General features: G+C 34.1%; 2 protein-coding genes across 2 annotated transcripts in view; one reads left to right on the top strand and one right to left on the bottom strand.

Annotated features, from left to right (window-relative positions):
* Window positions 1–5,101, bottom strand: part of LOC116716438 (carcinoembryonic antigen-related cell adhesion molecule 5-like) — a 30,910-nt gene extending 25,809 nt beyond the window's left edge. The window contains exon 1 of the mRNA XM_032557281.1: window positions 4,916–5,101. Coding sequence (XP_032413172.1) covers window positions 4,916–4,961 — 46 coding nt within the window. The 5' untranslated portion in view covers window positions 4,962–5,101. The remainder of the gene's footprint in view (window positions 1–4,915) is intronic.
* Window positions 5,102–8,953: 3,852 nt separating this feature from the next.
* Window positions 8,954–18,131, top strand: LOC116716431 (carcinoembryonic antigen-related cell adhesion molecule 5-like). The gene is made up of 8 exons (XM_032557270.1): window positions 8,954–9,062; window positions 9,299–9,631; window positions 10,499–10,783; window positions 11,011–11,277; window positions 14,163–14,441; window positions 14,763–14,926; window positions 15,021–15,038; window positions 18,018–18,131. Exons 1-8 carry the CDS (start codon window positions 9,023–9,025, stop codon window positions 18,129–18,131), a joined length of 1,500 nt encoding a protein of 499 aa, XP_032413161.1. The 5' UTR covers window positions 8,954–9,022.
* Window positions 18,132–25,435: the final 7,304 nt, after the last annotated feature.

Genomic DNA, 25,435 nt, shown 5'->3' with positions numbered 1-25,435 from the left:
GTCTTGAGTAACCTTTACATTAGAGACTCTCTGTATGGAAAAAACAAAAAAAATGAGTCCTACATGATAATAAAGTAGAATTGGACAGAAGTTAATCCAAGAAAAGAATCATGACAGATGACCTGAACTGCGAATCTCTACATAAAAATGTCAGCTATAAAAATGCTTTGAGGACAAGCGTCTCAAATTCAGGGTCGCCGCCAGGAACCTTGGCCCCATGACAAAAAATTTAATTGGGCCCCCCTGCGCAGCTGCTGTTACAATTCTTTGAGTCTATCTGACCCATCAAAAGCGTCACAATTTAAAGGCTTCCAACTGCCTTGCTTTCTTTGGTTCAATACTGATACTAGCATAATATTTACTGTTCATGAATTTTACATGCAACAGTCGACATAAAGTGTGCAAGTAGGTTGCTTAAATTTTTTCTATTAGTTTTAGATTACTGAAAGGTCTCTCCCCACTAGCAAGTCATAGGCAACATGCAAAATGTATATGAAGCAATCCAGACTTCTCAAAAAATGCTATGTAGTTGCATTTTATTCAAGCGGCAGTATATAACTTTAATAAAAAATATGTTTTCTCCATATTTGTTAAAGCTGTCACCATGTCGTGACAGTTTGTTATGAGACAGATAATCTGTGAAAACAATCAATATCCTTCTCCTACTCCCTGAGCTGCTATTACTGGCTAAAGTAATGCAACGTTCTGGCCAAAAACAACCAATCAGAACCAGGAGGAGGGTCTTAGTGCTGTCAATCAACCTCATTCCCTCACTTCTAAATGTGCTAACAGTGGAAAAACAACTTATCATTACAAAAAATATTTATCTGCCGTCATTGGTAGCTATGCTAACTAGACTGAGCATTTACAACAGGCTGCGCTAGCTGCAGCATAGGGATGAGCAGCCACATGAGATTGTGATTGGCAGCACTAAAACTCTCCTGTCTCTGATTAGTTGTTTCTAGATAGTACTGGGAGAAGGCAGAGGAGATAGATTTTTCACAGATTATCTCTCATGCCATACTGTCACAACATAATGACAGTTTTAACAAATATGTAAAATATAAATAAATATAAAAGTTACATACTGCAGCTTTAATTTCACTTAGCAGAGGGCAGGTCAGGAGGGACGTGGGTTAGAGCTGCTGCTGACTGACTCATCTGCTGTTAAGTGGTAAAAAGTATAGGTACAAGTTCAATATATGAATATGTTGGTAATTTCTTTCCTTAATTCATTAAATGTTAGTGAAATGGAGGCAAACAGTCTGTAGCTAAGCTAACTTTGCTGAATGGTTGATAATCTCACACAGTTTACCCACCTCTCGGAGAAAAACTGGTTTACAAATTGACACTTTTACCTTTTTCTCTCTCTGTCTCTATTTTTTGAAAAAACCTACTTTATTATTTTTCTTAGCAGCATAGTAACTGCCAGAGTCGTTCTTGTTTTCTACTGACTGCTGCTGAACACCGTTAAGATCTCCAAGCAGGAACGAACCATTTCATCCAGATCCAGGGGGTTTCAGGGCAAATGTGTTCTTTTTGGTCTGTGAGGGGTAAAATTATATTTTTACTGCTAAAAACAAGTTTAGATAACAATATAATTAAGTTTGTAATTGACAGGTCCCCATGTTTTTTTTTATTTCTATGAACAAAAAAAAAAAAAAAGAAAATTGTGGAGGGCCCCCTGTAGGTCAGGGGCCATTAGAATTGTCATAACTTTCCCCCTATATGGCGCCTCAGCTCAAACTGCCTGCTGTTTTTCTCCTTCAAAGCAAAACACTAGCAGTGTTCAGTAAAAGAAAAGATATTCTACTCGTTAATGCAGAACTCATATTGCTTATTGACATTACTAATGTAAAACAGAGGTAGAGCTTTTGAAAACATTGTCATACCTACCATGAACAGAGACAGGTGAAGGTTCGGATATTTGATATTGAAGAGTTTTGCTGTTAACGGCCTGACAGATGTAGTTTCCACTCTGATTCATGTGGATATTCATCAGTCTGAGCAATGGACCGCTACTGGTCAGCTTGTCTCCATTCAGAAACCACTGATATTCAGCAGAAGGTGATGAGTCAGCAGAACAGGTCAGATTAATGTCTGCTCCTTTCTCATGATGTTCCTTAGATGGATACACTTCTATTTGTACATTATCTGGACCATCTGAGGGTATAAACAGCAATATGTAAAGAAAATGTAATTTCACTGAAAAATTAATTCAAATCTTAAAATAATTATGATAGACAGTTAAATGAAGTACTAAGAAAGTTAAAAAAAATTACATTAAAGAAGCAAAACCTTTAAAATTATATTTATATAATGGCTGCAGCAGAGTTAAACAGATGTTGAGCATTTAGATGAACAACTTACAACTAACAGAGATTTTTATTGGATCACTGATGATAAAACTGATAAGATTGGATGCACGACACGTGTATGATCCCTGGTCATTTCGGATCACATTTACTATTGTCAGATTTGAGTTTTCTTCATTTGTGTTGATCTGAACTCTGTCACTGGCTGTGACCTCAGAGCCGTCTTTCATCCAGAGGAAGGAGAGAGAAAATCCAGAGGAGGAGCAGAACAGCCTGACAGAGCTGCTGAACTCAATCAGGTCTGCACTTAGTGGGGAGACATTTACATTGGAGACTGGTTCTGTTGGAGGAAACCAAAAATTTCCAATTTAAAATGACATTTTATAAAAGGGAAAACAACCATCAGGATCATTTTAAAGACATAAGACTGCTTTTCACAAATTAAGCAAAGTGAAAAGCCCATTCTCAGCTTAATGCTTCAGTATATAGGTTTAGAAAATAGAGTTTCCTTAATAATAAAACATTTTATTTAAAGGTGCCTCAAACACACCATACAAAATACATAAAATAAATTAAAAGATACCTTAGTAAAATAATAAAATCAGCTGGTTAGATACAGCAGAAGGCAGTTTTAAACAAATGTGCTTTCAGTTGTAATTTGACTTTATATATAATAACAGAATCACCTAAATATTTCAATAGGACTGCTGGCAACAATTGATATATAGAAGCTAATAATTAATTATGTAACTAACATATAGCTATAATTCTATGCTACTATTAATTATTCACAAGACCTACAGTATGTGCTGTTATAATTTGAGGTCATATAAACACATACAGGGTTGAAACAAGATGTCAAAAGATAACATAGAAAATAAAAGTTTAATTAGACAAAGCAAAAATGTCTAATTAAACATAATGGGCTTTCAACATTTACTCACCATAAACATTCAGTATGGTGCGTCCTATTATTTGATTTATTCCATCTTGAATGGTAACTAGGTAATCTCCACTGTGACTGAGTTTCAGATTCCTGAGTTCCAGAGATCCAGTTGATCTGAAGAGAGTGATCCTGCCTTCATATTCTGGTGCAGTTGTGTCTCCAGTTGTCTGTGATATAATTATGAATTGAGGTCTTGAACCAGGATCAAACTGCCAGTTGACCAACGTAAATGGTGTTTCTGTTGGATTCAGGTTTGTTGTGAATGTTACTGTCCCTCCAAGAGAGGCAATCAGAGGACCATCTGGTAACACACCAACTCCATTAGTTAAACCTGGAGGAAACATTTTAATAAACTAAGTTTAAATTTGTGACAATTTCACCACACCCAAAGAAATACACTATGAAGGACTCCATAATCAAAACATCTGCTCTTGTTAATATGCTACAATCTGGTTTCTGTGAGCAGGCACAAGCAGAGAAAAGGTTCATTTTGACATTTCAAATGTGTTCTCACCAATGATTTGAGTTTAAAAGAACAGAAAAGTAACATTTCTCTGCCACTGTCACTAAACACACCAAAAATGTAAAGACATTTGTTTGCTATTGTAGAAAGGGTAACAAAGCCCTCGACACGTTTTCCTCCTGAACTCCTATTCAAGAATGTCAAAGAACAAGACAAGCAGTGTGTGGTTCCAGTTTTGCCCACAGAAGTATTATTGCGTTTAAATATTTTTAATTCATTGAATTATTAATTTAATAAAAACTCTTCACAATTAAACTCTACACAATTTGTGCATAATATATATGTTTTTGAGAATGTTGAACGAGGCTGCTTATTTATGTGACAAACATTAGGATGTACTGATAAATGATCTGAAGGTCTCTTCTTAGTAAAGGTGACACTGGCTGGGATGTAAGATGCTGAGTCTGTTTGGCCTGTCTCATGGAGCCATGGAGGAATGGAGGACAATAAAACTTCAGGCTAATGGGAGACATTTTATTTTATCTTATGTAGCAAATAACATTTGCAACTGATGATTTAAATCTGTGTTTATGGCTCCTTTCTAATCCATTTCAGACTTCATTTCTTTCTTTCTGTGTTGTCCTGCTTAGTCCTGACTAGACTAGCTTCTCAAAGTCACCGTTGTTGGTTGTCTGATTTTGTGAAACTTTCTTATGTATGGATTAAAAGTTATCCTTGTTTGCTCCTAATTTAGACCTTGAGCAAAACTAAACGTTATTTTAATAAAAAAACCAAAAAACAAACATCAAACTGTTCCAGACTACAGCTAGTTCTGTTTTGTTGTCTGCTTCAAATGTTTCTAATTTGTGAGCTGTAGCGTAATTATTGGCATATAGGTTTTATTGGATTTGTCCACAAATCCAGCAAGTTTTTTTTATATATATTATCTGCTGTATAAGAAATGTGGTAAAAATGTGTTTCTGAAATTGAAAACAAATAAACAAAATAATCAAAATATTAGGCATGTCAGCAAAATGTATTTTGTAAAAGTCATTGTCATCCACAAGAGAGTTATTCAATAACTTCCCTCAGTAAAAGAGGCACTGTTAAATTCTTTCTACACAGAGTTTTTAAGAGTTGTATGTTTTCCAAAAATAGAGTAAAATTATGTATCATGCTGTAAAAACTCACCTGCCATGGCTCCAAGGATGGTTAAACATATTTTTGCTGTTTCCATCTTATTCCAAGTATAAAAAGAAAAGTTTTTCTTTTTGTCTAATTGACCACTATTGAGTTGCAGGAACTACTTGCAAACAAACATATAAGGAAGTGAAACAGCTAAATAGCTGAGCGGATTATTGACCTACATTTATCAATCATTTACAAGTACCTGTTTTGGTCCCTTGCTCCTTTCTCTGCATTTTATATAATACAAACGAAGCATAATGATCCACATTTATGCAAACATATTCACCCAGTGTAGGTTTCTGTTTGAATAGCTATTCACTCTTTTATATAAAGTTTGAGAAATAGCCATCCATCCGTCCATCCATTTTCTTCTGCTTATCTGGAGTCGGGTCTCGGGGTAGCAGCTTAAGTACGGAGGCCCAGACTTCCCTGTCCCCAGCCACTTGTTCCAGGTCCTCCGGGGAATCCCAAGGCGTCCCAGGCCAGCCGAGAAACATAGTCCCTCCAGCGTCCTGAGTCTTCCCCAGGGCCTCCTCCCGGTGGGACGTGCCCCGAACACCTCACTGCTATTTCTCAAAATAGCATAATTTTGAGAAATAGCAAAATAGTAAAATTTCATAAACCTTTTAACATATCATGCAAAATCCAGTTTTTAGACCTTAAATAAATATGTTTTTGTGTACTTTGAGTGTCTATGAGAGCAAAGAATTTAAATCTATTCTGTCCCCGTACAGCATAGATATCTTTATGTTCTTTCTTGGATCATATCTTTCAGCCTGCTCAGTCTTCTTCACTTTGTATTATGTTTTCTTGTCTATGACGTCACTGCATTTGCTGAGTAATTCCTGAACAAAGTCATGACATCTGGAAAATCAATTTTGTGAATCCGCCATTTTTGCCCTCTCAGCAATTTTGAGGTCAACTTCAGTTATGCTGAAGTTGCAAGATGTCAAGTCAAAATGTTTGGTGGTACACCCTAAAAAGAAATTAGTTGAACCAACTTAATTGAATTTCTTCACTTGGTAACAAGCAATTCAATTAAGTTTATCCAACTTAATTTATTAAGTTTAACCAACTTAATATACTATAGTCATCCAACTCAATTTGTTATTTTTTAAAACAAATTTATTAAGTGTCTTTACACTGTGTTCCAAATTATTAAGCAATTTCAATTTGTCATAAAGATAAAATTTTTTGATGTGCTATTAAATTTATAGATGGTATTGTGTGTCAGGGCTCTTTGAATCACTATAATTAATTTCAGATAACTGGGTTGATTAGTTTGTCTGGGGAGCTCAATTAAAGGAAATCTACTTAAGAAGGATGTTCCATATTATTAAGCAGGCCACAGGTTTCAAGCAATATGGGATAGAGAAAAGATCTCTGCTGACGAAAATCATCAGATAGTGTAGTGCCGTATGACAAGATATGAAAACATTAGATATTTAACGAAAACTGAAGCGTTATTGTACAGTGAAGAGATTTGTGGCTGATTCAGAACAAAGATGGGTTTGTACAGATAAAGGCATAATGAAGGTTTCTGTTAGACAAATTCATCGGACTAAGAAAGCAGAATGCCCTTACAAAGCAGCAAACAGGTATTTGAAGCTGCTGGTGCCTCTGGAACCTCAAGGTGGAGGATCCTCCAGAGGCTTGAACCTACTATTGAGCCACCACTAACCAGAGCTCACAAGCAGAAATGGTCGCAGTGGGCCCAGCTGTACATGAAGATTAATTTTCAAACAGACTTGTTCACTGATGACTGCTGTGCAACCCTGGATGGTCCAGATGGACGCAGTAGTGGATTGGTGGTGGACGGCCACCACATCCCAACACAGCTGTGACGTCAGCAAGGAGGTGGTGGAGTCATGCTTTGGGCTGAAATCATGGGGAGAGAATCATTGGTCGGCTCCTTCAGAGTCCCTGAAGTGTGAAAATGACCTCAGCAAATTATATGGACTTTCTGACTGATCACTTTCTTTCATGGTTCAAAAAGAAGAGCCGTACTTTCCGTATTAAAATCATCTTCATGCATGGCAATGCACCATCTCATGCTGCAAGGAATACCACTATGTCATTGGCTGCTATGGGCATGAAAGGAGAGAAACTCATGGTGTGGTCATCATCCTCCTCTGACCTCAACCCTATTGAGAACCTTTGGAGTTTCCTCAAGCAGAAGATCTGAGGGTGGAATGCAGTTCATATCAAAACAGCAGGTCTGGGAAGGTTTTCTGACATCCTGCAGAGAAATTCAAGCAGAAACTTTCCACAAACTCACAAGTTCAATGGATGCAAGAATTGTGCAGGTGACATCAAAGAAGGGGTTCTATGTTAACATGCAACTCGGTTTGTTAATAAGATGATTTTGATTGAAATAGCTTTTGATTTTTTACATGTGACCACTTAATGCTGCACATTCAAAGAATGACCGTTTGCAGTTCTTTATAATCCATAAAATGTTTAGAAAATCTGCTGTGCATAATAATTTGAAACAGTGCAATTTGAGTTTTTTATTTTTGAAAAAAATACTGTTCTCATGGGGAGCTTTGTTCAGTAAAATTTTATTTACACTGTAATAGTTCATGACTTGAAAATTATGCTGACCGTCATTTTATTTACCATTTAAGAAAATCTGAGAAAATATCACTTGCATAATAATTTGGAACACAGTGTAAGATGACAGATCTAAGTCAGTCTTACTCAAATCATTTAGTTTACTTCAAATAAAGAAGTAAATTAATAAACTATCTCTTTTTTCAAAGGGTTTTTGTCTCAGGCAGCCTTTATTTGAGAGTAGTTATTCAGGAAAATGGTTAATGACAGAGAGGAAGACCTGCAGCTAAGGTCATCAGGTTGGGCATCAAACCTGTGAAGGCCCCGTCAAGGACTAAGTCCTCCTTATGTTTGCTGTGCTCTACCCCGTGCCACCACAGCACCCTGGTTGGTACAGAACCTGTTCCTGGTGAAGGGACAGAGCGTCATGGTGTCAGACATAGGATACGAATATGGCATTGAACTTAATTCTTTCAAGTAAAGTCAAAGTAAAAAAGTCCTTTAAGGAAAAGCTTTGTAAATTTTAAGTTGAAGTGTATTTAGAGGACACTGTAAAAAGGGTATTAGGCTGCAAACTAAGATGTTTGCAGCCCAAAATATTTAGTTTGAAACTATAAGTTTGAGTTGACTTACTGTAGAATGAAGTCAAAGAGATTTTAAACATTTATTAGAACAAAATAAATGATTTGAGTAAGAGTGACTTAAATTTGTCATGTTAAACCCCCATATGAATTAAGTTATAAAAACTTAGCAAATTGAGATGGAAGAACTTAATGAATTGAATTGGAGTAAGTTGTCATAGCAAAAGCAAAAGAATTAAGTGAAATTAATGTAAAGAAGTCCATAAGATGACCTGTAGCCCAAATACACTTTTTAAAGTGTTTGCCATGGACAAAGAGTGATTGAGTAAAATTCAAAACCTCAACGCAGTCCAGCAGGAGAGCCTAGACCCTCAAGTAGTGTTGGGTAAGGGGCAAAGTTTTTCTAAATGTATGGAGGGATAGTAGTTTAAATGTATTTTGATGTATATTATGTAAAAGTAACAAAAAGTCTGTGTCCATCCATCAATCTATCCATCCATCCAAAGTGAATTCCTGTAAATAAGTTGTTAATTTACAAAGGTGAATTTAAATAAGTTACAACTTATTAAAAACTTGAATTACATTTCAACACTGGCTAATATAGCCTCAAAATATGGATAAATAAATTGCAATGAAAAAGGATGGAGTTTGAACTCGTTAAATAATGTATTGAATGCTTTGTAAGCCCAACCTGATTCTTATTAAATTTACATTTTATTTTCCCATTTTGAAGTAGTCATAAAATAAACTGTACCTCTCTGTTTAGATCACACAAAAAATACATATTCACCACGAGAGGGAGCCGTCAAGCAATTCTTTAACTCCAGTGGGACATGATGTAGATTCTCAAGGCGGCTTTCATTACTGTAATAATTTACAGCACTAAGTGTGTACCATTCATTGCGAAGCTTTTCTAAGTTTCAGTTCGAGTCCTGAGCTGTCCTTACACTGACACCTCTAGATTTAAATCAAAGCAATGTTTCAACCGCTTTTTGTCGTGGTTGTGGTTTTTATAGGTAAGAGATTCGTATGAGTAAAATGTTTTCAAGCCTCTGTCAAGTTTTTTTTACCGTGTAACAACCAGCTAAACCTTATTCTTAAACAGAGCTCAACATGATTAAAATATGCCTAAAATATTAGGTACATATTTTCAGCATTTTATATTAGGCTAACCTTTCATACCTATCCATATTTGTTTTTTGACCTTTTAAGCCATTTTTAATACTGCATTATACTTGTAACTGTTTTCCAGGTTTATCTAATGGAGTTGGTGTGTTACCAGATGGTCCTCTGATTGCCTCTGTTGGAGGGACAGTAACATTCACAACAAACTTGAATCCAACAGAAACACCATTTACGTTGGTCAACTGGCAGTTTGATCCTGGTTCAAGACCTCAATTCATAATTATATCACAGACAACTGGAGACACAACTGCACCAGAATATGAAGGCAGGATCACTCTCTTCAGATCAACTGGATCTCTGGAACTCAGGAATCTGAAACTCAGTGACAGTGGAGAGTACATAGTAAGCATTCAAGATGGAATAAATCAACTGATAGGACGCACCATACTGAATGTTTATGGTGAGTAGATGTTGAATGCCAAGATTCAACTAACACATTTCAGTCTCTAAACTTTCACTGCAGTTTATTTTATTTTTTTCACCCTCCATCCATCTTATAGCCATTTAAACAAGTCAGAGCTGTAGGCTATTATTATGAGCTTTGAACTATTCTAAATGTATTTTGTGGGAAGAAGAATTAAGGAATTAAATGGAATGGTCTACTACATTGTTTAAAATCAGATTTCCTTCAGGATATTTAAAATTACATTGGTCAAAATAAAAAAAGAAAATAAACTTGAGGTTTTATCAGAAAAGCTCAGAAACGGGAAACATGATCAGTTGTGTTGTTACTTAGACATAGCTTTCAGCCTGTTACATGCTTTCAGACTTACCAATGAAATTAATGTTTATCAAGCAGTTTTGCCAAAAATGTTTTTTGTTGACATGCCTACAAAGTACCTTGAAAAGAGTAAATGGGAGGAAGCAGAGTAAATAATTCCTCTAACTTTTATGGAAGAGTTTGCTGATTGGAGATTTTTCTTTGCCAGGACTGTACTAGTTTTCTATTGTTTCCAACATGTCATATTATTTGATTAGGGATATAAAATAAAACTGACATGGTTTGATGGAAGTTGACTTAAAATTGTCAATTTTAAATCAACTTCCATCCATTCATATTCATATTCATGAAGACTTACTCATGTTCATGATAGGTGTTATGTCATGTTTATGACGGTGTCATGACAGTCTTATTCACAACGTGTCAAATAAAGTGTTTTTTATCATTTCTCCCATGTCAAGATTTTTACTGTTTTTTCATGAAGAGAAATACAGAAGAGATTGTTGTCTTGTATTTGATGACAACAACTTTGGTTTCCTCCAACAGAACCAGTCTCCAATGTAAATGTCTCCCTGCTAAGTTCAGACTTGATTGAGTTCAACAGCTCTGTCAGTCTGTTCTGCTCCTCCTCTGGATCTTTTCTCTCCTTCCTCTGGATGAAAGACGGCTCTGAGGTCACAGCCAGTGACAGAGTTCAGATCAACACAAATGAAGAAAACTCCACTCTGACAATAGTAAATGTGACCCGAAATGACAAGGGATCATACACCTGCCATGTGTCTAATCTTGTCAGTTCTGTCATCAGTGATCCAGTAAAAATCTCTGTTAGTTGTAAGTTGTTCATCTAAATGCTCAACATCTGTTTAAATCTGCTGCAGCCATTATATAAATATAATTGGAAAAGTTCTGCAACTTTAATGTAATTTTTTATTTATTAACTTTCTTAATATTTAATTTATATTTTAAGAATTGCTTCTACACAAATAACATATGGAATTATTTATCATTACTTTTTCAGTGAAATTAATTTCTTCACCTATTGCTGTTTCTACACTCAGATGGTCCAGATAATGTACAAATAGAAGTGTATCCATCTAAGGAACATCATGTGAAAGAATCAGACATTAATCTGACCTGTTCTGCTGACTCATCACCTTCTGCTGAATATCAGTGGTTTCTGAATGGAGACAAGCTGACCAGTAGCGGTCCATTGCTCAGACTGATGAATATCCAGATGAATCAGAGTGGAAACTACATCTGTCAGGCCTTTAATAGCAAAACTCTGATATCTCAAACATCTGAACCTTCGCCTGTCTCTGTTCATGGTAGGTATGACAAACGTTCTTGTAAAAAGAAATATATGTTATAAAACTGAGCAGCAGCATCACTGTTAGTATTGGAAAAAAGATTACCGTATAACACCTTCAACATTATTATAGTCCAGAACGATTACATAGCCAAATTATTTTGATTAGTTTACAATTATTGGTGGCTACATTAATAATCATATTAATTTAATAACATAAAAGGACAAAAATGTCAACACTGCAACCCATCCTATAGAAAGGTTTGAAGCATGGAGCTAAAATTCACCCATTAATCGTCTATACTAGGGGCTCAACATTATGTTGCAAATTTAAGGTTATGAGAACATCTCTGTGGGCAATATTTATATAGCTAACATCTGTTCACTTATTATTTAAGTACAATGCATTGAAGCTCTATGTATTTGGTGACACTTTTTAATGCAGCATAATAAGTTCTGCAAGATAAAGAGGTGGTAATGTGTTGAAGTCGTGCAGCCAAATTTTTGATGCTAAAGCAGATGCCACAGGTAACTTTTTAATAGAACCCTTCTCGTTGAGATTAAAATATTAACTCATGATATTTTATTCTCTTGAGCATGAGAAAGTGAATGATGAGTCCCACTTGTAACTTTCTCCACAACCTGCAGTCAGACATTCCCTAAGGAAAGTGGAGAGATATGGGAATGTTTTCTAAAGGCAGTGGAGGAAAAAGTCAGACAGGAACATGGATAGCAAACTTGAGACCAAGATTATTGTATAGGTTACCTTCCTGGGTAACTTCAGACTTTTACTGTCATTTCCTTTCTGCTTCATTTCAGGATTTTTGGTAGCTGGCAGTTCCATTCAGCCTTTGAGAAGCTTCACTGCTGTGTGATCTTAGGCTCAGTACCTTTTTAAAAATATATATATATTAAGTAATGCAGTACTTACTTATAATGGGTATAAAGTTAATTTTCTCCTTAACTTATAAAGTCACATACAGTATATGCTTTTTCAAAGACATATTGTATGTTTTTGTAAAAAGTCAAAAAATTTAAAATCTAAGAGGTCCTTGAAAACTAATTTCTCTTCAAATTCATGTTTTATTGGACTAAATTCAGTGGGATAAAATTCATCTTAAAGAAAAATTACTTCAGTTTGCTAAAATGTGTAATAAAACTAAATTGCATTTTAGCAAGAGTATTATGATACAGATGTTTTAAACACACATTGGTACTAATAAAATACTCAAAGCTATTTGATATAGCTGCAACCTTTGTTGTAGGCACAGGGATACTTCTAATAAATAGTAGAAAACACATTATCTGGCAAAACAAAAGTAATCACAAAAAAAGTAACACTTCAATATTTTCTTGGATTGCCTTTAACTATGATAACTATATATATGCACTGTGGCATTATTTCACTATGCTTCAGCAACATTGCAAGATTTGTTTTCATCCACTGTTGCATTAATTTTTCACCAAGATCTTGTTTTGATGATGGGAGAGTAACGTCCAAGCAGCTAAGCATTGAAGGCATGGAAGTTTACAACAATACGGAAAAAGAGCCAGTAGATTTATCACTAGTTGTTGAAAAAATTTGCCTGAGGATACAGAAAAATGGATAAATATAGCGACAAAGTGGATAAGTTAACAGTGGTTTTTTCAACACAGTGTCACATATCCCCTCCGCTTATCCCTACAAATGGCCTCTTTTGTGGGGGTTTATTCTTTCACAGGGTTTGGAGTTCAGTTACACTAACTGAAGTTATTTATAGACTTTTCAGGCCCCTCTATTGACTTCAACAAAACAACTAGTGAAGAATCTAGTAATTTTTTTTTTTTTCTGTGTTGTTGGAGACTTTTATGGCAACAACTCTCTGCCACTCAGCTGCAAGCAGCCTGTCTGTGAGGTGCTTTACTCAGCACTGTTAGTCTGACATAATAATTCGTTCAACACCATACCATCTCCAGTAGTAAGAACAGAGGAGACTCATTACACTCTGTGTCCACATTGCAAACAAATCACACATGTACAAGGCTCAGTAACTCTAATCGATCTGTGTTCGCTGCCTCACAATTGGCTCACTATTCCAACTCCTGACTAGCCACTGGGCAGGGCTGCTGTGTGTCTGAGGGAGATGGTGATATAACTGAACACAGGGCTGAGGGACGAAGATGGACCAAGCTGTACTTCTGCAACCAATAGGAAAATTGAACTGGCTAAGAGTCGTTCAACTGATGGAGATCAGCACTGAGATGGTTTAGGCAGAAGATTGCAGAAATAAACATTTACACGAAAATGTAAATGTAAATCTAGCTAAATAACCTAAGTAACCTAAATAACCTATTTAGACAGTTTATCAGCAAGTTAAGTTCATTTAATTACATTTTTAAAGCAATAGCATTTCTTAATTGCATTACAGCAATTAATCTATTTATAATTGTTGACTAACTTGTATGAGACATAAAAGTTAGTATATTTTGATCATTTAAGTCCTTCAGGGTGAAAGACTTCAAATCATGTCTCTAACTGAGTCACTCCAAATCATTTATATTACTTTCATTCAGAACAAAAATTCGTGTGCAACTATAAGATTACTAGAAATCTAAATATTCCAGTGATAAAAATTATTTTGGGCTTAACTGTACCTGAGTATTTCATATTTTGATCCAAATGAAAAAGTACCTCCAAATGATATGTAATTGATTTAGACATCTTAATATAAGATATAACCCTTCCAACATTTTGTCAGAATACATTTAGAAAGTTGCACAGTTTCATAATAGATAAACCTGTTCATTAACCCACTAACTCTCCTTTCAACATTCAGCAGTATATAAAAAATATTAAGAGTAAATATGAATATCTTCTACTAAAAGTTGTCTGTGATTGATTTTTCTTTTTCTTTCCACCCACAGAGCGAGTCTCTAATGTAAAGGTTACTCAAGACGTTACCCACTTGATTGAGTTCAATGGGTCTGTCAGTTTCTCCTGCTCCTCCAATGGATCTTCTCTCTCCTTCCTCTGGATGAACAGCAGCTCTCAGATCACAACCAGTGACAGAGTTCAGATCACTGATGGAGGATCCAAGCTGACTATAGTCAATGTGACCAGATATGATCATGGATCTTACAGCTGTGATGTGTCCAATCCTGTCAGCAGTGCCAAGAGTTTTCCTGTAAACATCTCTGTCAGCTGTGAGTTTTTCCAACGCTATAACATCCTTTTGAAATTAATACATTTATTGGAGCTTAACACCTGTTGTTTGTTGCTATTTCACTATTTGAAAAAATATGAGAAACACGTTTTTAAAAAGTGAGATCAAGTAAAACACCATCATATCTGCAAAACATTATCAGTCAGTAAGAACATTGGCCATTCAATAAACTTTAAATATGTGCTTCTTTTTCTCATATTTGTACTATTTCTCTTAGTGAAGCAGCTGTTAAACTAACAATACACTGAGAAAGCTGTTTATGAGTTTAATGCGGCGAATTAATTAATATTAATTGTTGCAGATGGTCCAGAGAAAGTCAACTTAGAATCACCTTTTCAGAATTATCCAGAAGGGTTGAACATCAGTTTGTCTTGTTCAGCTGAGTCCAGACCTACTGCCACTTTTGATTGGTTCTTTAATGGAAATGTTCTATCCGGTTCTGGATCTGAGCTTGAACTCCTCAATGTTCAAAAGAATCAGAGTGGAAACTACAGCTGTCGGGCCTTTAATAACATAACCTCAAGATATCAAACATCTCAACTTTTAAATATCTCTATAGATGGCACCTCTACAGAAGGTAAGTTACCTCACACTCAACAACTTTAAAAATACTTTAGTTGTATTTCATGTGATGGACCAACAAACGTAGCACATTTTGGTAAAGAAGACGAGAAACAGCTTTCAAAATCGTTTACAGATGAAAATCTCAAAAATGTTTTTGTATTCATTTAAACCAAATGCTGTAATTATTTCACAATGTACAAAAAAGAACTGCTCTCAACTAGTTAAAGGGAACACATTTCTCTTTTATTTTCACTAAAAATATCAAGGTTAAAATAGCTATTTATTTTACTTTAGAATAATTTAAATTCTTATTTGAAATTGCATGAACAAAATTTCTGCTTTAATAATGAATTTTAGTGAACATCACAATAAACTCCAAAAATATTTAATGTGAACAGGACATTATCCTTAAACTTTGCTAATGCACAAGAGTGAGATCAATGTAACACACTTCCATCTCACTCATGGTGCAACACAGGATACAGAAACATGCTGCTAAGCACTCTGGTAAATAGTTCCCACTCCTGTCTTTTTCTTCTTTCTGTTTTTTAAATGGAAACTTAAAAACGCTCATTTATGTAACTTTAAAGTCTGACAAAATTAATAAATGTTAACTCAACTTACTTTTGTAAGTTTATCTTTCAGAAATAGACACATTTAGGTTCAAAATTTAAAACCCGCTAAGTTTATTTGACAATAAAAGAAGATAATAGACAACTGAATGCGGCTCAAATGATTTAGATAGTGGGTTGTTTTCCTGACAGAAGCTGAACCTCCATCCCAGAGTCCAGTCTTTTCATAGTTTCTCCAGTATTTTCCTTAATTTAGTTCTTTCCATCGTAACATAAACTCCAACCAGGTTCCTTGTCTAATTAGAAGAAAACTAACCCAACAGCATTAGTCTGTAACAAACATCTTTTACTGCTGGAATGGCCTTTTTAGGATAATGTGTTGGGTTAGACAATTAAATTTATCTAAACGGGTTAGTGAACTAAATTTATAAAGTACATTTCCAGTCATACTGACCTCTCAAAGTTCTTTACTCAACAGACATTCATCCATTCACACTCATAAACATATTCACATTTATACACTGATATGCAGATCAATAGGCAGTTTAAGTTGGAACTTCTTATGTGATGGGCTGGTTCAATGGTAGAGGTGTTAGATAATTTCTATGATACTATGTATCTCCACCTCTACCCTTCTCTCCTGAAAGCATTACCAGTACCGTCCCTTCTAATAGGTTTGATTGTGCCAATTATTTCAGTGGTTCTGTTCATGGTCTGCAGTTCTTTGATTGTGTTATTTCACAGCAGAAAAGAGTCTGAATCATGTTTTAATTGTTACAAATATTATTCCTAGCACCATTCACATCCATTACTGCTGCTTGTTTTGTGTATAGAAATAATATGCCTTTGTCAACATATTGTGTAACTTGACAGTTTTGGACAGTGAACATATTTTTCTTTTTTATTGCTTTTTAGGAAGCTCATTATCCGCTGGAGCCATTGCAGGAATTGTAATTGCATGCTTAGTATGCGCTTCTTTAATTGTTCTTGGAGTGTACTTCATACTTAAAAAAAAGTAAGTGGAAAATAGTCGTTAAAATAATTTTAAAAAAAACCTATGTAATTAATAATATTGTCCGGCTAAAATGTTTTTAGATTATGCCTTAAAATGTGATCAAAATGCCACAGTTTATGTTTCTTGACAATGCACTGCTTTTGTTTTCTAGCTATACTTATAATTTTGGGTTTGACTGTATGTACTGTCGTTTGTATCTTATTAATGCATTCAATATAATTGCAAATGTAAAATAATATTCATGCAGTAATTGTAATTACATTATTTTATATATGATTCTAAATAACTATAGAAAACTAGGAGAGGAAAACAGAGTGTGTTGAATATTTATAAATAACTTACTCTGTTTTTTATTAATTTTTTTTATCTAAACAGAAAACCTTGGGGGAAAACCTCAAATAGAAATATTTCAGCAGGTAAGTGTGCAGTTGTTGATGTGTGTCTATTGATTATTCAGTATTTGTTGTTTAATTTTAATTTATCTATGAATTACAGGTGGGAACAGACGAGATAATGGTGTAAGTAGTAATGAGGTAAAAATAGCCAATGCTATACTATGTTTCATGTTTCAATGTTTCATACTAAACCTTGTTTTAAAATATGGTTAAATAGTCACAGTCTGTAGTAGCAGTGGAAGACAGGGTAACATCAATTTGTTGTTCTATGATTAGAAAGTTTAGAAAATCTACACTTTTAAATAGAAAGGTGCAAAGTTGCTTAATAACCGTATACATTAGTAACAAATGTGACATTTTTCTAAATTTACTATAAAAAATTTATTGATATTCATTTGATATTTAACTCGGTCCTTTTATTAATGATTTCCAACCTGATGTTGCATGATTAAGGATGATCTAAAAAGGTGATAGAGATTTCATAAGAATCAATTCATTGAAGCAATCAGAAGTCGCCAAGACTCTCTGAATCAGGGGGTTTCCTGATCCCCTTTCACACATGAGATTTTTTTTAATGATTTAGCTAAAAAATAATGCTGAGGTAGTTCTTTTCCTCAGCTTCTACACTGACAAGTGTGTACAGAAGGAGTTGGACGGGACGATGAAAAACAAAGTACTTCACAGTTTCTTGGGAAATGAGCTTGGTAGCTTCAGCAGGAATTTTATTGATTGACGGTCCCCACCCACTTCTGAGGTGAAAATACAATACAGCCAGGCCGAAGGGGGCCGGGCCAGGCCTGCAGTGCAAAAAGTCACAATGTTGGACTGTAAGCCTGGGAAACTAAATACAGCTCGATACATCTCTAGTGTATTTCATTAAGTGCTTGTTTGAGGAATTGGTCAATGGTATTTTATGCAGCCATGATAATGCAGCCAGTTTATATATTCAACAGTATTGATTTTTAAATAAGATGTTTCTCACAAATCTTTTTTTTTTTTCTACCATACAGGAGCTAACCTACGCAGATGTCAGGTTTTCTAAGAACAAGAAACCTGTTCAAGCCCAGTGGGAATCAGACAACCCCTCATCAACCTACGCTGACATCAGGGTCAACAGAAACTAAAGCACTCTTCCCTCTGCGCGCATGCAGCTGAAACCAATCAGGCTGGCAGCCTGGTATTAACTAAATCCTGCTAAAACTTGACATTTCTTTAAGCAAAAACCAACAATGACAGAGCTGGCTGAAACTTGATTGTTGGTTTGCTTTAGCAAATTTAAGCATTAGTTTACTTCATTCTGTCACCTTATTGTTTAATAATTAACTAACTCCAGCTCTTACTGGCAACAGAAAGCAGAAGGCAGAATATTTCCCCCTTTTCATTTTATGACTTTTGTAAATGCAAAGTGAGCAGCAATCTTCTCTTTATGGTTCAATTATTTCTTTTAGTAACAATTTGGTCTAAATATGAGGTAATGCAAGTGTTATTCCTGAAATGTGTAGTGTGTTCCTAGACAAAACTTAAGTTCATACATATGTAGATTCAGAGTGGATAGACACATAATAGAATCATCAAGATACAGATTGTCTTGGTTCCAATCTGAATTTAGTTTATCTTGTTAATATGTCATTACAACTTTGGATAATACTAATCTTGTGATAATGCAAATCTAAAATGTGAAGCTTCTGCAGTTGCTATTATAAAGAAGCTGCAGCCACATTCAGTTTACATTAGATGCCAGATTTTGCACTGATAAAAAAGAAATCCTCCAATGTTTAGGGGTACAACGACACACAAAAGTCACTGTCTGATTTAATTTCAGTAGACATTAATCAATACTTTGAGTATTAATATGTGTACCATCACATAACAGGAAAGGTCTAGACTGGGAATGTTAAACATCACTTATCCAGTCAGGTTATTGTAATAGTTAACCTTTCTGGAAGCAGAAGTGCAAATTTTATTTTGAGAAGCTTAAGCAAGAAAATATTGTTTGTAAATATCAGAGCACTCCACTTAAGCTAATTTGATTAATACAGCCAAATGTGTGGTCATAGTTTAGCGTGATGTATTCTTTGTTATAGTTGTAGTACAGTTTTTATACTGTGCCAACATGAAACCACTGAAGTAACAAAGTAATTGTAGAAAGAAAAAACTTGGATGGGCTTGACATTCAAACCAATGCATGATCAACCAACAAAAAGAAACCCAGTTTCCAATCATTTAAGATGTAGGACACAAAAATCATGCTTTTGGAATTTTATCTTATTCCTCCAAATATGCTTCATGGTGTATGTGTGTTTACTACTACTTTCTTCTTATGTGAAAAGGGCATTTAAGGAAATTATAAAAATATTTTCTCCTGATTAAACATTCTCAAACATATTTGAAGTTATATAAGCCTTTATTCCTTGTATGGAACAGATCTGCTGTAAATAAAATAGGTTGTAGATGATGTCTGAATACCAAGACTGAACTTTTGAAACCCTTCCAGAAACCTGAATCTCAACTCTATTTAAAATTCATGGAATATTCATACCAGATGAACTTGACCAATATAATTAAAATTAAAAGAAGGAAATGTTTGACATAGGAATGTAAAGTTAAATTGCCTATTTTTAATAGGAACATTAATCTTCCAGAATTTGCTGTTGGCTTTTTCTTTGTAAACACAGTTAATAAAAAGCCACTGGATTGTCTCCAGGTTTTAAGTGGACTCAAAGTCCAACAAGCTGCTGATCAAATCATTATCAGGATTCTGAGATCATTTGTCACTTTCTGAATTTATTAGAAATAGTTTACAATGCAGAGCTTAATATGAGTTGTTGCCACCTCACCACTGATTGTGTAGGCAGACAATTATTTTTTCACACAAGACCAAATAGAGTTGCAGCTTTTTCTTCTTAAATAAAATCATCATTTGTAAACATGTTTCTGTATTTACTGAAGTTATCTTTGTCTAATAATAATATTTGTTTGATGAGCTGAAGCATTTAAGTGTATCAAAAAAGCAAAAACAAAATAAATATTTTTTCCAAGCAATATATTGTGTTTTTTTAGGTACATTGTAAACTTCCGGGTTTGAACATCTGTCATTCTCTGGACTAGATGTCTAAATTGCAGAAGCGTCAGATTTTTTGGCTTTGACATTTAAGAGTTACAAAGCAGTAGGAAAGGTACGGAAGAGGATTAGGGCCACCGAAAAAAAAAAAAAAAAAGAATTCTGAGATTAAACCCTAATCCTCTTCCGTAGAAAGGAAATCTAATGGGGAAAATAATGTTCCACTGTATGTTTACTCAAATATAAGTGTTTCACATGACTTAATATATTTAGTTCATGTAATTTATCTTATTTTCATGGTCATTAGAAATTATTTTTGAGGTTATGCAACATCAGTGACAAATTATTCAGCTAATACAAAATAAACTTCAAAGCATCACTATCCCTTTGATGTGCATATCTATTTAGTCACTATTTGCTATTTACGTAATGAATGAAGCAGTTAATAAATGTTTGCTTTAATTCTTGTGATATCTTATAATCTATTCATTTTACTTTCTATTTATATCTATCTTTCATATCATCGATGTTATAGACAGTATAAGTCAATGGGGATATAACCACTGTAGCACACAGGGTCCTACAGCGTTTTGATGTGTCCCTGCTCCAAGTATTTAGTTGTGTTTAACAGTCATTCTATTTATCTAAATATCTTATTCAGCTCTATTAAACTATAGATACATGCAATAGTTGAAGGACATCGGCAGTTGAGGACCTCAATTTGACATCATTGACATTTGTAGTTAAACCAGGAAAAAGATGCATTTTAGTTTCAAAGAACCACCAAAACAATAGATTGGCTTTCGGTGAAAATTGTATTTAAAGTATCTAAAAACATGAAATCAGCCCACAAGCTTTCCAAAAAGAAAAGAGACAGACACTCATCTTGACCCAACTACAGTCAAATCAGAATGAGCAGCAGTGGACCTTTGCCCTGCTCTACTCCCACCTATAATGTTCACATACTAGTAAGCGGAAAAGCTCCTCAGTCTTAGTGGTGATCAAATGTTTGGTTATTAGAATGAAAATCAAAGGGACAAAATCTGATGAAAGCAGGCCAGGCTGAGGCAGATAAAATTTTGTATTTCCCTAGAAAGTTTATTTATAGATAAGAATTAAAATTTTAAGTTTACTCATGTAAACATGTACACTGGTTTAATGATCAACCAGTTTTAACAGTGGTTGTTATCACTGACGTCAGCAGGCAGAACAGTCCCTTGTTTTTTTATGAGCAATACGCTGTTATTGTCATAATGTTTGTGAAGGGACCCATTTGCATCAGGTGAGAGACATGAAAGTTCTGTTGTACATTTAATAAAAAAAAAAAGCAAAGAATCAAACTTACAAAAATGAGAAAGTCCTGGGAAACAAAAAAAATCTAAACAAAGCCAAATAGGAGACACATAAAGATCTCAGGGAAACCAGGGAGAAGTGACAAGATGAACTGGCGAGTAATCACTGACAATGAAGTTAGCTTAAAACATGTTTGAGAAGTTAAGTCAAACATGTATAATTCAGTGTATATTTTAATGTCTGTTGGATAATCTAGTAGAGTTATTGTTGCTAAAAGATAAAAGATTTAGCATGATGAAAATGAGGAAGTAGATCTCAGGTAATATCAAAGTCATTTCCAGTAACAGAGCAGCAATAAATTCAAAGTTCAGAGGGGATAATTATGTTGTTGTAGCAGGCAAATAAAAGATCCGTAAAAGGTCAGTGTCAATGCATGACTTGCATTGACACTGACTTTCTTTCATATTTGTTAAGCTATAAGTAATTGAGCAAGTAGGAGGATTTTTAGCATTTGTGACTCATTCATTCTATCTTGTTAGTGTAGCTCTGGTAACTAATTTAAAAGAAAGCAGAAACAGAAATGACAAAAAAATAAATAAATAAAATGACCAATAAAAGAGGAGGAGGTTATCAATTTGTTTCAAGAACTACACGTCAATAAAATCAAAGTTCAGTATGAACAAATATAAAGTGACAGTGAAGTTACAGGACATCACTGTAATTAATTTCAATAACAACTGCAAAAAGACATTTGTATTTTAATTTTATTTGAAACTGAAACAGACGCATAAGAGTCTTTGTATTCATGATGTAATAGAAACTGGCTTTTATTTGGTAAAAGTTATATCTTTTCCTGGGCATGCTTTGATTTCTTTGTGAAACTCTAATATTTGGAGCTGAAAATGCACACATGCTCAGACAGGCAACATTTCATGGAGGACTGTAGTGGGAGGGACTGTAGGTAATAAATAACTACCCTCACAATACGCCACCTGGTGTTGTATCATATAAAACATTTCAAAACTATTATTTTTACTAATATTAATATTCAAGGTAGTAATAAATATTGCAATAAAAATACATTTAAATTTATTTATGAATATTTTTCTTATTGATAAAACTTTTTTGAAAACCACACATCCATAACCTTCCAAACTCAGTAGTTATAAGTTCACTTAAACATAAAAATACAGAAATTTCAACATGTTAGCTCAGCATTGACTTAGTCATTAACTGTTGATTTAATAAAATATGTGCGTTACTGAAATGTGAAATAATTTTGATGTACTTATAAGTAGCTTTCAAACATCTTTGTCGGCCTCTGCTGGTGAAACTCATGAGTGAGAATATGCTTTACTGAATTAAGGAGTTACTCTGTTTTGAAAACATTATATATGTTAAATAAGGTGCTTCATTTATTTAAAATTAAAAGGTAGATAATGTTTGTGTTTGAGACAGTTGGGTGTTTTAGTGTCAGATAGTACAGGGAAAGATGCACTTGTTTGAATTTGGTTCAGTTTGATTTAGTTTCCTACTGTACACATTTTTATATTCAACGTCGATGAAATTTAGTGATAAAAAGAAGCTTTATCTGGAAGGCTTCGAATTCATTGGTCAATGAGAATGAGATGTTTTCTCTTAGTGTTTTAGACAGTTATGGGTAATAAGAAAATATGTATTTGATCAGCTGGGAGGCTTCTAGCTGAGATAGATCTGCTTGAAAATACAGAGTTTTTCCTTTAGATGACATACGGTGTCTGTGAAGAATACAGTAGTACACTCTACCATCAATGATGGATCCATTTAGGGTAATTTTAGTCAAGATGAATATATACTGTGACCCTACTAAGCATTTTAACAATCAAACACGTCTGATCTATGACATATTCATATAAACAGTAATAATAATAATAACAACGGAGCAACAAGTTGATTGGTTTAGAAAACATGTCCTTATTGGCTTTGAATGAGGTGAATGAGAGTCTCTATCAGTTTCCCAACATCTAGTGACAACAGAAAGCATCAGACTTTGAACCAGGAAGTGGACATATAATGGGAGTTTGAGAGTAAATAGTTTTTCAGCAGCTGTTAGGTTTAGAAAATCGAAAAAAGATAACTTTTTGAACAAAATGTATTTCTTTAGTCTTTTACATCTGCGTCTAAGAACTAAAAAGAAAATAAGAACCAAAAAGAAACTAAAGCCCTGATGGAGTTTAAAATGGTCCTTGAATTTAGATGAATAAAAACTAGATAGCCCTGATAATCACCTTTTAAAGATAACGTTGATGTACTTCCTTGTACGTGTTGGTTTATTGCCATCACATCTGATCTTTCATTCTTTGGTGTCATTGAATAATTAACCAGATGCTGCTGTAAGGTCAGAAAGCAAAACATTTCCTTATTGTTGTGCCATGACCACAAAAGATGTGAAATGAGCCATAATTATCTTCATGTTGAGGTCATGAGGTAATTTGTGAACTGATGTTTTTAAGGCTTTAATGCTAATTTACGCGTTATTATTTACCACAGTGTTAAATCATCATAATCTCACAACTATGAACACATTTAGGTGGATAAGTGTTAAAACTAATACTGTTAGAATCAGATATTTTAGTAATAGGAATTATATCACACAATAAAGAACAGTTTTCCTTGAATTGCAAATTAAATAAAAGACTGATGAATTTCTTTAGTTCAATGCTGGAAGAAATGAAAGGTTTGTTTTATGATCAATAAGGATGTAAATATATCAACCAAACATGATTAAACTGGGGGATAATTCAAAACTAGATTATGATAAAGGCGCAACATTCTTCTGATATGATAAAGAGAAACACCTTCCTCAAACAATATCCTTAACAGATATCCATTGGGTAATAAAGGTGAACAAAGTGTTTTAGAGGAAGTTCATAATAGTTCAGGATGAGGCCTATTAAACATTAAACTTCCTCCTCAACATGTAACATTAGAGACATTAAACTCTACATCAATGAAATTTGAACTCCCTTTCATATTGAGTCAGCACATTTTTCCTGATCTGAAACTTTTTTTTCCACTTACCTCAATTGTTTACTTGTATTCTCTGTCATTTCATGTTGATTGTTGAGAAGGAACAAGTAGCAGTGTTTAAACTTATTGTGAATGTGCGACAAAGACTTGACATGTTGCTATAACTGTTGCAGATGAATTTTGTATTTTGTAATTATGTGGTTTCTAATTGTGATAAAAAAATTTCAGTTGCTGATCCTTGTGCTTTTGGAGGTGTAACATCACTGTTCTGCACACTACAGAATCACACTACAATTAATGTGGTTCTAATTGTAAAGTGGTGTTTAATGATATAAAGGCCTTTTATAACATTAACTTTTCTGTTAATTTGATAATGCATTAGAACGCTGTCACTACATGGGAAATTTTAAAAACAAGTTTATCAGAATGAAATTATTTTTGATGTTTATTGTACACCAAGAAATATACATATTCTAATGGTATTACAAAGTCCAACACAAAGACAAGCCTGAATTTTCCACTTTTTTACTGTCTCACAATAACAAAAGGTTATTGACAAAGTTTGAAGTAATCAGGCAAATTTATATAGATTCTTCTCTGAGAATATTGTAGCAATTTATTCAAATTTTATAGTGAATAATGGTGTAACTACAGTACAATTTACTCTGATGGCAGGGCTGTGAAAGAAGTATTTTGTGTTTAAACAAGTCAGTTATCAATTGCATTTGCAATTTTATCTGATTCAGCTCGACTGCATCCAAACACATTCAATGCTTCACAGGTCAGTAAATGCAAATAAAAATATAGTCAGAGAATAAATATACTGCTTTACAAGAAAGATTTAGCTGATTTCATTTCATTGGAAGTTCTCCCCATCAATAAATGTCAAACATTAAAAAAACAAATTACAGAATGAAGAAAGTTTGACGTTTAGTTTTAAAGGCAGCGATAATTAATGTTTTTAAATTCTGTGAGTGATTTTTTAAGATTTAAACTGATGTGTTGATTTCTAATGACATTCAGCATAATTTTACAATTTAAAATTTGAACAGGTTTTTCTTCTGA

This window comes from Xiphophorus hellerii, chromosome 3 (assembly GCF_003331165.1).
Source record: "Xiphophorus hellerii strain 12219 chromosome 3, Xiphophorus_hellerii-4.1, whole genome shotgun sequence".
Lineage (NCBI taxonomy): Eukaryota > Metazoa > Chordata > Actinopteri > Cyprinodontiformes > Poeciliidae > Xiphophorus > Xiphophorus hellerii.
Note: the sequence above shows the minus strand (reverse complement) of the source record. Positions and strands in the feature narration are given on the sequence as shown.